The sequence below is a fragment of the Triturus cristatus genome, chromosome 12, assembly GCF_964204655.1.
Source record: "Triturus cristatus chromosome 12, aTriCri1.1, whole genome shotgun sequence".
In the NCBI taxonomy this organism is placed as follows: Eukaryota; Metazoa; Chordata; class Amphibia; order Caudata; family Salamandridae; genus Triturus; species Triturus cristatus.
In genome coordinates this window covers 533,967,061-533,978,858 of record NC_140595.1, presented here as the reverse complement: position 1 = coordinate 533,978,858, position 11,798 = coordinate 533,967,061, and the positions used below count along the sequence as shown (strand labels likewise).

Below are 11,798 nucleotides of genomic sequence, written 5' to 3'. Positions count from 1 at the left end.
GTGAAGGGCTGAGTTGGGGATGTGTGAAGAAGTGCATCCCCTGGAGATGAAGTGGTGTAATTGCCCTGAAATGCATTTACTATTGGTTATTTCTTTTTAGGTGGACTGAAAGTCACATGTGTAAAGTGAAGTACCTGTGTAAGGTGATGTTAAGCTAAATGGAGTTATGTTGCTGGACCTTCCTGCTACAAGGTCTGGCTGTATTTACGTAATCCCATGCTTTTACCTGTGATTCCTTTTAAAGTGAAGAGGCGCACTGCAGGAGAAGTGTAGTTGCCAGGAGTACTTCTTTTGAAGGGACTGTAAGTCACATGTGTAAGGAGATGTCATAAGCCAAGTGGGGCTATGTTGCCAGACAGTCCTGCTAGGGTGTCTGGCTGTATATGCGCAATCCTGTGATTTCATCTGTGATGCATTTAGGGGCTGTAATTGCAATGCATTCAAATGATCAACCAAGGTGATGAGTACTGTCGTTCTAAAGTGTGCGTAAACATGGATTCTTGCTGCTGCGCTTAGGTGAAGACCCCAGACTGCTAGCCCTTAAGATATAGAGGTGCATACTTTAGGGTCAGAATGAGATGCTCAGTCAGGGTCATGTGTAACCAAGGCAGGTTTACCCCTTTTTAATGCTTGTTGAGGTAATGGGGTGGGTCGCCACTGGGATGGTGCCAGTGCGCAGGGTCCTCGCTTCAGATTATGTTCAACTATCTGCATTGGGGGAAGTTGATGTGCATACATGAGAGTGGTGGTACTAAACCCCACCCCCGCTTTGCGGGAGGGGTGGAGATGTTATGCAATGTCACAAAGTAATTCCAACAGCTTATGCATATTTGTAAATTGGTGCATAGTATTGAGTAGTGTGTGTGTTTAATAAATGTACTCTTACTTTTATAAAGCAAAGTACAGACTGGACAATCAATTATTGAGTGTTATTTTTGTGCACCTGCAAATGGCGATTACTAGCCCACACCACCTCCCTTGAGTAAGCCTCAGACTGCTCTGCAACGCTACCCTCTGAGAGTCAGGCGCTACAATTGGGTGATTGGTTCCCAGTAAAGGACAAATGTAGTCATGTTATTTGTGCAGGCCTCACAGATGCTGCCTCGTTTTCCAACACTCATGATAAAAGAATACCCCTTTGGGTGTATGCCAAAGAAAGTCTAAAACACTGTCAGCAGCATCCAAAATTGTGTCACACAAGCTGCTTGAAAGGTAAAACATACAGAGTTAAATAGAATGTTTAAATGAAGAATGAGATGGTACACGGTAAGTGCCTTGGGGCCTTACAACCATATAGTGCATTTGTCCTTCTGATGTGGGGCTCTCAAGTGAGAGTCTAGCGAGTGCAAATGGTAAGTTACACACTCCAGGTAACCAGAATCCAACCTCTCCAGTGTCTTTAAGTATTCTACTGCATGCCCTGTATTTTTCTTCTTTAGCAGGTCTGATGTGTGTATATCTGATCATACATACCACGGGGGTGCCAGGTTAAGTCACTGCATGTTGATTTAATTGAATTCCTGCAACATATAAGAGGTACACATGACTCATCCCTTAAGGAGAGTGAGGTGAGCATCTGCACTTACTGCAAGTGCTGCTTTTGGTGCCACCTGGACCCAGGAGGCATGGACTATAATGTACCATTTTATGTGCATGGGCCACAAAGTTCATGCATGGGTTTACTATCAACAAGTGCTTCCAACCACAGAAGACTCATCAGTGCCAGAAATCATGGTGGAACAACAAACCCATCTGCTCCCAGTGTGTCTAAATTGTTGGAGGGTGGATTGAGCATTACATCACTGGAAAGTGTTCCAGGTGTATCCAGAGGTAGAACCCTGCCAATACTGATGGGAGCCTGGGCATTCATGGAACAGCTCAGTATGAGCACCCACATGACCTGTCTTACTAGATTGAAAGACGCTAGTAATTCTCCTGGCTGGGAACCACCTGAAAAAGACCCACCCAGTAGCATTGTGGCCTACGAAGTCTAGCTTGAATCCAGTGACAAAGTGAGCAAGGGACCGGGTCAAGACTGATTTGCATATAGCTGGGTTTGAACCGAGGGGGCAAAGTGAGCTAAAGAATGATGATGGATTCAACTCAGATCTGTGACTGGGGGTGAGTGTCTGAAAAGTTTCAGCACTCCGTCCATCATCTCCTTGTGTTTGCCTTAGCAACAATATCCCTAGGTGCCACAGACAAGACTTTCCCATTGGTTTAGGATAGTATTTGGGAGACAATATCATTGACATTACTCTCCATAGACATCTGAGAGTAGAAAATGGACCACAATATCCTTACTCTATCTTTGACTGTGATCTCAAAATTTTCAACTTTGGATGAGACTTAAGTGGATCCATGTTTTTCTATCCTAACCTTTGTTCTAATTAAATGAATGGATTTGGTCTTGGTCTTATTGAGGCTGAGCTAGTTGTTGTTCATTCCACTAAAGATGTTAGCTAAAACTCTTGTCGTCCTTGATCTCACCTTGAATAAGGGAAAAACAATTTGTGTATCCGACTCAAAATTTTGAAATTCGATTTGCAGCTCTGAATAGTTCATGTGATGGTCGAACAAATATGTTAAAGACCTCTGGCATAGGCAGGATCCCCGTGGAGCCCAACACTCGACAACTATAGTTTTTCCACTCACAGTCTCTTCCATTATGCCACACATAAAGGACTCTAGACATCGATCGAAATTCTAGATTATTCTGGATTATTTTTGTCTCTTTATTATTGTTGATTATTTCTGATACTATACTTATACACCATTTTTGTTCCTTTTCCTCGTTGTGTGATTTCACATGTTTTATTAATTTGCAATCTTTTCAACTAATTTCGTTTGGACCTTTACGTTTTGTATATCATTAATGTGCTGTGTTTGACTAGCTGTCGAACAAGTACTACATATGATTTCTCTGAGAAAAGCCTTACTGCTTGAGCTAAGCTAGCAGGGGTAAGCCAAAGATCCATTTCAGCCAGGTTAACCAGTGCTTAATTTGAGCATGTGGTTTCCGGTGCTCAGCAACGGCACTTCACCAACAATCATCAACAATCTCCCCATTCCTACCATAAATGAATGTGCCCGTAAGAGCACATTCACTTATGGTAGGAATGGGGAGATTAAGTGATTTGCCCAGAATCACAGGATATTGAGCCGATGCCGAGACTCGAACCTGGTTCCCCTGCTCCAAAGTCAGCAGCTCTGGCCATTACACCACATCCCCACTCCACCTTCAGGGTTAGTAGTTGGTTCTGTTTTAGGCTGCAGTAACAAGAGAAATGGGATGGTGCAAGCTGCCTCCTGATGAGGGCCCTGGTACTTATTATTCCATAAATCAACCACTGAGGTTAACAGTGGGACAGATTGTTTCGCCTTGTTTGAAAACAGCCACAGTCCACCCCAAGACTGTGACCTCTTTCTCTCCCACCGCTCAGCATTTCAATTCCCCACAGGATCATATTGTCACTGGCTGTCGAATCCTAGTTCCTGGTGTCTTGGAATAAACCCCAACTATACCAAATTCCAATCTTAATGATTCAATAGAGTAAACCATAGTTTGAAGCAGCAGATTCTTCCAGAATAATCTCTTCAATTAGTCAAGGCACTCCAGTTTTAACACATGCAGACCTTTACTACCATAGGGAGTAAGGGGAAGCATTTTCTCTTCCTACACCATCAGAAATGATTAAATGTCAGTGGTTATCCTATAAATCAGCCATGACTCAGGTCATCTTGATGAGAGGTTATACACCAGTATTTTTGCCACATGTCATACTGTCAAATATGCTGATATCAGTATCATGACATTGACATTCAGTATACGCCACATAAAATCATGATGGTGAGCCAGACTTTACATATATAGTTGTAGAAGATGTTAGCATCTTTGCTATCCTCTGGACTGAGGCTTTGACTTGATAGGTCAGGTGCTTCATTCAATACTTCCTGTGTCAGTATTTTATTAATAAGACCCATGTTCTTTATTGCTGCTTCATTTTTTAATTGAAACTGCTGGACCCTCAGTTACAATAATCCAAGCACAAAGTCTGAAAAAAGCATGAGAGTCATACTTTAACTACTCAGAAGTTTATTATGCCGGATATCTTACAGCACATTACAAGTAACAGAAACAGGGGTAGCCAAAGCACGTGTGTACCTTAAAGCAACTCTCAGGAGTAAAAGGAACTCAATACTTAGGAAGAAACTTTTGTTTAAATAGAAAGTACGGATATGAAAAATAGCAAATTGCAACAATAATTTAGGACAAGGACTTAAAAAATATTGTTTGCACACAAAAGTAAAAGATAACGGGCTCCTGATCTTAACGCCGGCATTAAGATTTATAGTGAGCAGCAGTGAGCTGTACGATAAGAGAAGCAGGAACATTAACAAGGACTGTGAACTTATCGGCATAGAGCATCATTTCCAGGATTCTTTGGTTAGAAACCACTCTCCACAACGGTCACAATGAAGACTTAGAAAGGAGTTATAACACAGCAGTGCAGATCGGGTGCAGACTGCAAAAGCCACTGAGCATATAGAAGACTGTCTCATTATGCAATGTTTAAGGAAAGCCATACAACTGAAGGCATGCATTCTAAGACTTCACAGCTATTTAACCCTTATTATATCACAAATGTCTTTTCAAAGTTGTAATTCTAGTTAGTTTAAAGGGTTTTTAGGTACCTGTTTGGGTATGTGGGCTTCTGGACAGTGGACAATGTACGCCAGCCAGTTTAAAACGCAAGAAAAATGCTAGATAAAAGAAAATACAACTGAAAGGACAAATAGACACTAGCTGCAGGTTTTAAGACGCTACTTGAATCAACATGTGTTTTTTTTATACCAGATAAGTAGATATACAAAAACACATTTGCCATAGGAAACCATTTGTAAATGGCCAATTGGAAACCAAATGTACACAAACTATGCAAGACAGTTAAAGGATGGCATCACTCGCTGCTTGTTTTATTTCAAGAGTGTTTGGGGTGGGGAGGGTTAATGTTGAGGCTTTTTATGTGTGCCATGCTCTGCACTGTTTATGGTGCCATCCTTTTTTATGGTGACAACATCTTCATCACCTGGATCTTCATAGATTGTTGCAATGTCCACTCCCATCTTCACTGTGACCACTGAGCATTTCCAGACCGTCCAACTTCTACACATTTTTCACCCTGTCAGAGTAGCGGATTAGGGCCCTAGGCAGGCGGGCTTGATGCTGGGTCCAGAGTGTTTCCACACCCCGTAATGGACATCGTCTGTGCAGAGGCTTCAAACACGAGCTTGAAATCCACCCCATGGAGGGGTGTCAAGTCCACCTTTTGATCCGCCATGTCATATCTGCTCTTCACCGGGTGTCCTTGTGAAGGGAGTTGATACTGTGGACACACTGTGGTATGCGTGTGTGGTAGGTCTGTGTTTGGTGGCATCGGACTGGAGTCAGTGTAAGAAGGGGAACAGCAATTTAAAGGTTGTCATTGAGATTTTAAGGGTGATCAACAAATGATCTATTGTCGCTGGATATAACCAACACATAGTGAATGTCCTGTACCTTATAAACTGGAGTTTTACAAAACTGAACTCTTAAAATACAACAAAATATGACTGTACCAGCTTCATACGAACACCTGAATGAGTTGCAAACAGAATATATACAATAGGATATGAAAAATTCACAATAAATGCACTCTCAATATTATGAATTGTGTAGTGAGGTCACAGAGGCGCTGTGTAAGCCTTTGGTCAGCAGCTATAACAGTAAATGTAAAACTTTGGTACCAAATAGGAATCTGGAGATGGGAACAACAGGTCATTCAGGGAGAGTGGCGTGTCTTCCAGGCAGATGACTGTTAAAGCTGCCAGCTCACTACAGCATGAAATGTGTATTTTCGCTGTAAAATTCAGTAATAGTATTGACCAGCCATAGAGAAATATGTTGCACCAAAAACAATAAATGTGCTATATGCTTTTAAAGGCTTGCAGAAACACGACAGACAATGCAACATGTGTAATATTTGTTATGCAGAAATGTATCCATACTGGCAGACTGAAAAACATCTATTTTTCCATCATTACTGATTTGCAAACAAAATAAATGAACTTGCAGAAACAAACATGACATATGCAGCTATTCACTTAAGCATGCGCTTATGCGCATTGAAAAGAATACATTTTATAAATTCATGAGTAAGACTAATAAAAACCGTACACAAGGTACATTCATCTCCTTTTCCAGTTTCTTTTGAGAAATCATGTAAGCAGAGCATGTGCACACATCGACCTGGTTTTCTTTGTAATCTACAAGTGAAACTGAAGAATTATGCTGAGACAATCTAGGTGTGAGTCGTGTGGGTGTGGCCCCCTGAATACTGAAGACAGACTATGGTGGTATGGAAATATCGTGGCAGACTCTTGAAATCAAAATATCGGAAGATGAGTAAGATTTTCTATACCTAACTCTACATATATGCACCTAAATGATACATATCACTTCCAAGCACGTAGATATATGTTTTAGGAGTAGTAAATCTATACTTCCTCTATATGCACTTACCTTTCTATATTTTGGTTTTTCGATATTTTGTCAATGATATTCTTGTATCATGGCATTCCTTTTGTCGATATTCAGTAGTACAATTAGAGGTGTACATTACTGCAAGTCCTAAACCAAAGGGGATTTCTGACTGACCAATTCCTATAAAAAAACACGCCCTTGTGTCTCATCTTGCCTTGACAGAAAGCCCTGAATTGCTGCTGTGTTACAGTTCCATTGAACAGAGAAAACTTGCTGTGAGAAAGCCTTCAGGCGAAAACGCTGTGCAGTCGGGCTGACGCACCATGTCACCCAGATTTCTCTTTGGTGTAATTTGTGGAGAATTAAAAAGTAGCTGACACGATTTCCTGCAACTTCAGATGTGCAGTCTAAACTTCTTATTTACTAGCTGCGGTGGGCTCAGACCAGAGCGGGACGGATTGGTGGCAGTACGCAGAAGGCCTCCCAGTCTCGTGGTAAGAGAGAGCACGCTCGTACGTAGCTGCGGGTAAGAATGGAAAGAAACGACAGACTGCATGTTTGAAATGTGTCAACAAAGGGCTCTCCATCTGTCTGAATAGACGTGTGCTTTGAAGCTCCGCGACGTAAGTCAGAACCTCCAGCCTGAATTATTCCGTCTCTTCAGAGCAGTGCTTAATTTGTAAATAAACAAGAGCCAGGGCCCAAGGTATTGCTCAGGAGGTCGCTGTAGGGTACACTACCGACTGGAACTGCAGTCACAGCCACATGCCAGTATAAACACTCCCTAGTAAATATCACACTCTCATAAATGTGACTGTTTGGACCATTCCAGGCCATCCAAAGCAGTTAAGAATGGCCTGGATGTTCTAGAATTATTTTTTATATGTCCATTTAATTGTTAAAATGATGTGCTCTGTACAGAAGTGGGCAAACAGCGCCACCATGAGGCAGACTGTCAGAAGTGCCGGTGTTAACAAATAAGTACCGGTGCCCAGCACTGGAAAACATCAGCACAAATTAAGCACTGATTCAGAGCTTGCTTTTGCTGAGACTGGAGGAGTGGAAAAACTCCCCATTAATTAATGGGTGCAAGCTGCCACCATAGAATCATTTGGACTACCAGTTAAACGTAGAAGTCAGTGGCGAACAAGAAAGCCACAGGGTCTGTTGGGAGCAAGGAAAATACACCCACCGCCCATGGTTAGCTAGTAAAAGAAGTCCTTGTGTCCAGGTGCCATTGTGCACGCTGCACTATTGATAGTTGCGTAAAAGTGCTGGCCTCCCGCACATCTAGGGCCCATGAAATAATGCAGATCTTCTCTTAAGTCTCCCTTCATTTAGAAATGACCCCTTGGAGGTTTAAGACTCTGTGTCTCCTGATAAGTGGCAGAAGGAAACAGAATACAAATTATGTGCTAATAAGGGGGCAGTGCATGAGAAGGGGTGTTGGTACCCGTGAGCACAAAATGCAAAAAACATCAAATTGACTAAAAAAACAAAAAGGCAGAACCTGATATTAGCAACACAAATTTTTTAGAGAGTTCTGGGAGTCAGTATTGCAATTTGTACCTGCCGAACAAAGCTCTCGGCTTTTTATTTCAATATATATTAGTAATAATTACCTGAGCTGAAATACTTGACTGTAACCTTTCCCTCTTATCAGCAATGAACAAGAGTCTGCAAAGCTAGGGAAGTTTGCTTCTTCCCCCTTTCTAATTTTGTTTAACTTCAGTCAATTGATTACCACCACAAACTTAGTAATTGTTTTTTAAAGCAGGTAGAAAATCCCACAAAAGGTTATTTTCTGGGGGGAAAAAGTCAAACTACATCTGGAGAAAAGGTCTGAGTGGTGATAAAATGTCCTGCAAAAACAGTTTTTTTCCTATAAAAACGTTTGTCAGACAGAAAAAGTTTCAGAAGTTATGATCTTCGCTCAACTTAAATTGAGGAACTAAGCTTTCAACAGTCTATACCTGACAGCATGAAGTGGGGGGCACATTATAGCATTACACACTGTGCTGTCTAATGGAGAAAGGGAGAACCAGGAAGAAAAACAACTACAGGAGCATGGCAGAGAAAAATGAAGTTAAGTACTTTAAGAGCAAATTGTAGGATAACTTTTGTAATCAAAATTGAATCCACAAACAGGAAATGTTCCAGGATAGAGTGATTTTCTGTCGGCCTCCACGTCTGATCCAGAGAGACATATTTGAAATCAGTCTTTAAAACAGTGGAAACATAACATCTCTGCTTTGTAATAGAGTTGAGTCTTTTTACAGCATTTATAAACTTGAACATATATGTCTAGCAAAGGTGCATGAAGAGATTTCCCCTGAGTAACACAATGTGGTCAAGTGGGACCGCCGGGAACAGAACTTGGGAATATTGGTATTTTGTTTATAAATTAGCCACCAGAATAAATCTGAAATACAGACTGAGATTACTCCCAGATTTGGTGTACTATCAGACTATTGAGTTTAAACATTGTGCTACAAAAATATTGTACCTAGAACATCAAGTACCACACTATTGTGAAGGTAAGTATATATAGACATGTATGGATCCACTATTCTTAACTCCCCATTTAAGTACCTTAGATTACATATTTCTTGAGGGTAAGTGGAGGAATGGCCTTGAGGAAGGGCCCCTCTTGAGACTGGACCTAATTCCCTGAGACTCAGCCAAACACTGAGAGCTTCCAAGTATCAATACTCATCCTTTTGTTCTTCTTCACTTGGCTTTACCGTGCATCAATGCCACTCTGTGGGACAAGAAAGGGGTTATTGCAGCCATCATGAGGGCCTTAGTCCTAATTACGATTGATTTTTAGGTAGTAGGCCGCTAGTTTTTAGGAAGCTTACTGTATCTACAAATTAAAAGATCACTACATGGGTCACTAAAAAATAAATTGTTTTTAACCATTCTATACTCTATGACGCTTTCAAGGCCCTGCATTTTAAGATTACTTTGCAGTCACTAGGTTATAATGCTGCCATTTCATCAGAGTTCTCATTTTTCATAAACCGCAATCAAAGGATAACTTAGAATTCTGCTTGCTTGTAACTACTCCATTTGTGCAGATATTTATACATAGCCCATTTGTAACCACTCTCTTTACGTCAGATGTGGAATTGAGTAACTGGCGGGTGAAAAATTTACAGAAGCATCTTACTTTCAGGTTCTTCTGTTTGGATGATTGAATGTGGATGATCCAGTCAATGCTAAATTTCTCTGAAAACCTCTGGAAAATTCATTTTTAACATCTGGGTGAAGTCACAAATAGGATATATACTTCATTCGCAGTAAACCGTATCCAACAACATTAAAGCAGCAATCGGAAAAGGAATCCCTTAGCTGGGTAAACACATGAGTATTGGCATCACACAGTGTCTGATTTTGCTGTTAGGCCTGTTCAAGATGAAGCCAACATACAGCAAAGGTGCAGACATAATTGATCAGGAGCAGGACAGGAATGTCAGATATCCATGGCTCTGTGCTGCTGTACTCGGCCTGGACATGTACTCCAGTTGTATATCAGCGTGTATATACATAGCAGATTTGAAACCCTTAATGAGACATACAGTATCTAAATACACATACAGTATCTAAAATAAGGCAAAATAACATGAATAGCAAAACACTTTAAAAAACCTAACACAAAAAATTACAAACCTAAGAACATTGGAACTCCATGGCTTCCAAGAAGTTGAAGGACATTTTCAGCTTCATATGAGAAGTATTTGACCTGTGTTGTCTTTCTTGTAAGACAATCACATATTATTCGCATCTGATAGTGCCATCAAAATAAGCTTGCATAGAAAAAAATATATAAAAATTCACACAGATTGACTATTGTCTACATGCTTAAAATTGCAAACGTGAGTATCCGAACATGAACATAGTGCAAACTGTGGCAGTTCGTGGTGAGGTTGTGTCTGCCGCATGTCGAGGAAGAGATATACACCCAGTAATCACAGTTTCTGGTCTTTGATATCATTGTCTTCATTTGCGTACACGTGATACATCTTCACAGACCCATTGTACATTTGTGCCTCATGTGGATCAACGTAGCTTGAGGTCATCCCCACTTCCAAGGTTTGAGCCAGGGCTAGGGTCTTGTTGTCTTCTTGCCTGCATCATCAAAAGGACTGTTTAGGATTAGAACATGAGATTTCAAAGTCAAAGTTAGCAGTCACAAAGACAGAATATTATTTATTTTTATTGTTCTGAAGTCAAGGCTAAGATACAAAAACATTCTAAACATGCACATTATGGAGGTATAGAGAGACACCATTTATTGTAACTAACACAAAGAACACAGGGGCTGAGATCTTTCTTCTTGATACAGTATACAACCAGGAAGTAATAACAAATGTGAATAATTAAGATTTGTAAAAATGGTTGTATTCCTACTAAGCAATATCAAAGACACAGAAGATATTGGTCAAATGCATTTATCGCATGGAAAAATCCTGACATGATCCAACAGATAATAGTACATCTGTTAGGGTGATGGGTGTAAACCCATAGAGGATATATAATCAATGCATGCCCAACACGTCAAGAGCTCATTCATGTGGTAATTGTGAAATGGACAAGCGCAGTGCCACACTCTATGCGATGTAAAGCTCCCTCTGTAGTACTTACACACCAGTCACTGGGAGACATTATGGAAGTACTCAGTTCTCCAAAGTATGTCTTCATTGCTTATATGATAAATCATCAATAATATGGAATTACCTTCAAAACTATAGGACTGCCCATATGTGTTTCACAACTTAACACTTTGTTGCTTTCTCAGTTCAAAGAAAGTGTAAATTCAATGAACTTCAGGCACTTTGTATTGAGGCACTCTATCTGACCGATATCCATTCTAAAGCCTCAAAGATTTTAGCTTGCTCCTCGAAAGATCACTATTATTTCATTGTTTTTTTTACCTGAATATATATTACATATATTGCATAAATTGCACTGTGAGAATGGACATAGCAAACCTAGGCATCCAAACAGAACCAAGGGTTTACTATGCCCTGAAGACGCAACAAAGGACTAAGTCATGAAACACGTGAAGCAGTGCAGACATACTTTGGTGTTCTGGGTACTTATGTAGAGTCTCCCATTGACTGGGTACTGACATGTCTAGAACTAATGGATGGAAAGAGATTCACACTGCCAGTTTAAACCAGTCCTTTGGCATGGTGAATTAATTTTATAACTTCTTTTAGGCTAATGTATTACTTTGCCAAAGTTGAATACTAGGATAATCTTCATGGCC

The 11,798-nt window shown here is 40.5% G+C and overlaps 1 protein-coding gene across 4 annotated transcripts in view; it reads right to left on the bottom strand.

Annotated features, from left to right (window-relative positions):
- Nucleotides 1-4,079: 4,079 nt before the first annotated feature.
- The window catches only part of CBFB (core-binding factor subunit beta), a 186,555-nt gene continuing 178,836 nt past the window's right edge, over nt 4,080-11,798 (bottom strand). The window contains exon 6 of one of the 4 annotated variants that reach the window (XM_085639689.1): nt 4,080-10,671. In XM_085639689.1, coding sequence (XP_085495815.1) covers nt 10,663-10,671 — 9 coding nt within the window. In that variant the 3' untranslated portion in view covers nt 4,080-10,662. The remainder of the gene's footprint in view (nt 10,672-11,798) is intronic. The other 3 variants (XM_085639686.1, XM_085639687.1, XM_085639688.1) reach the window with 3 other exon arrangements.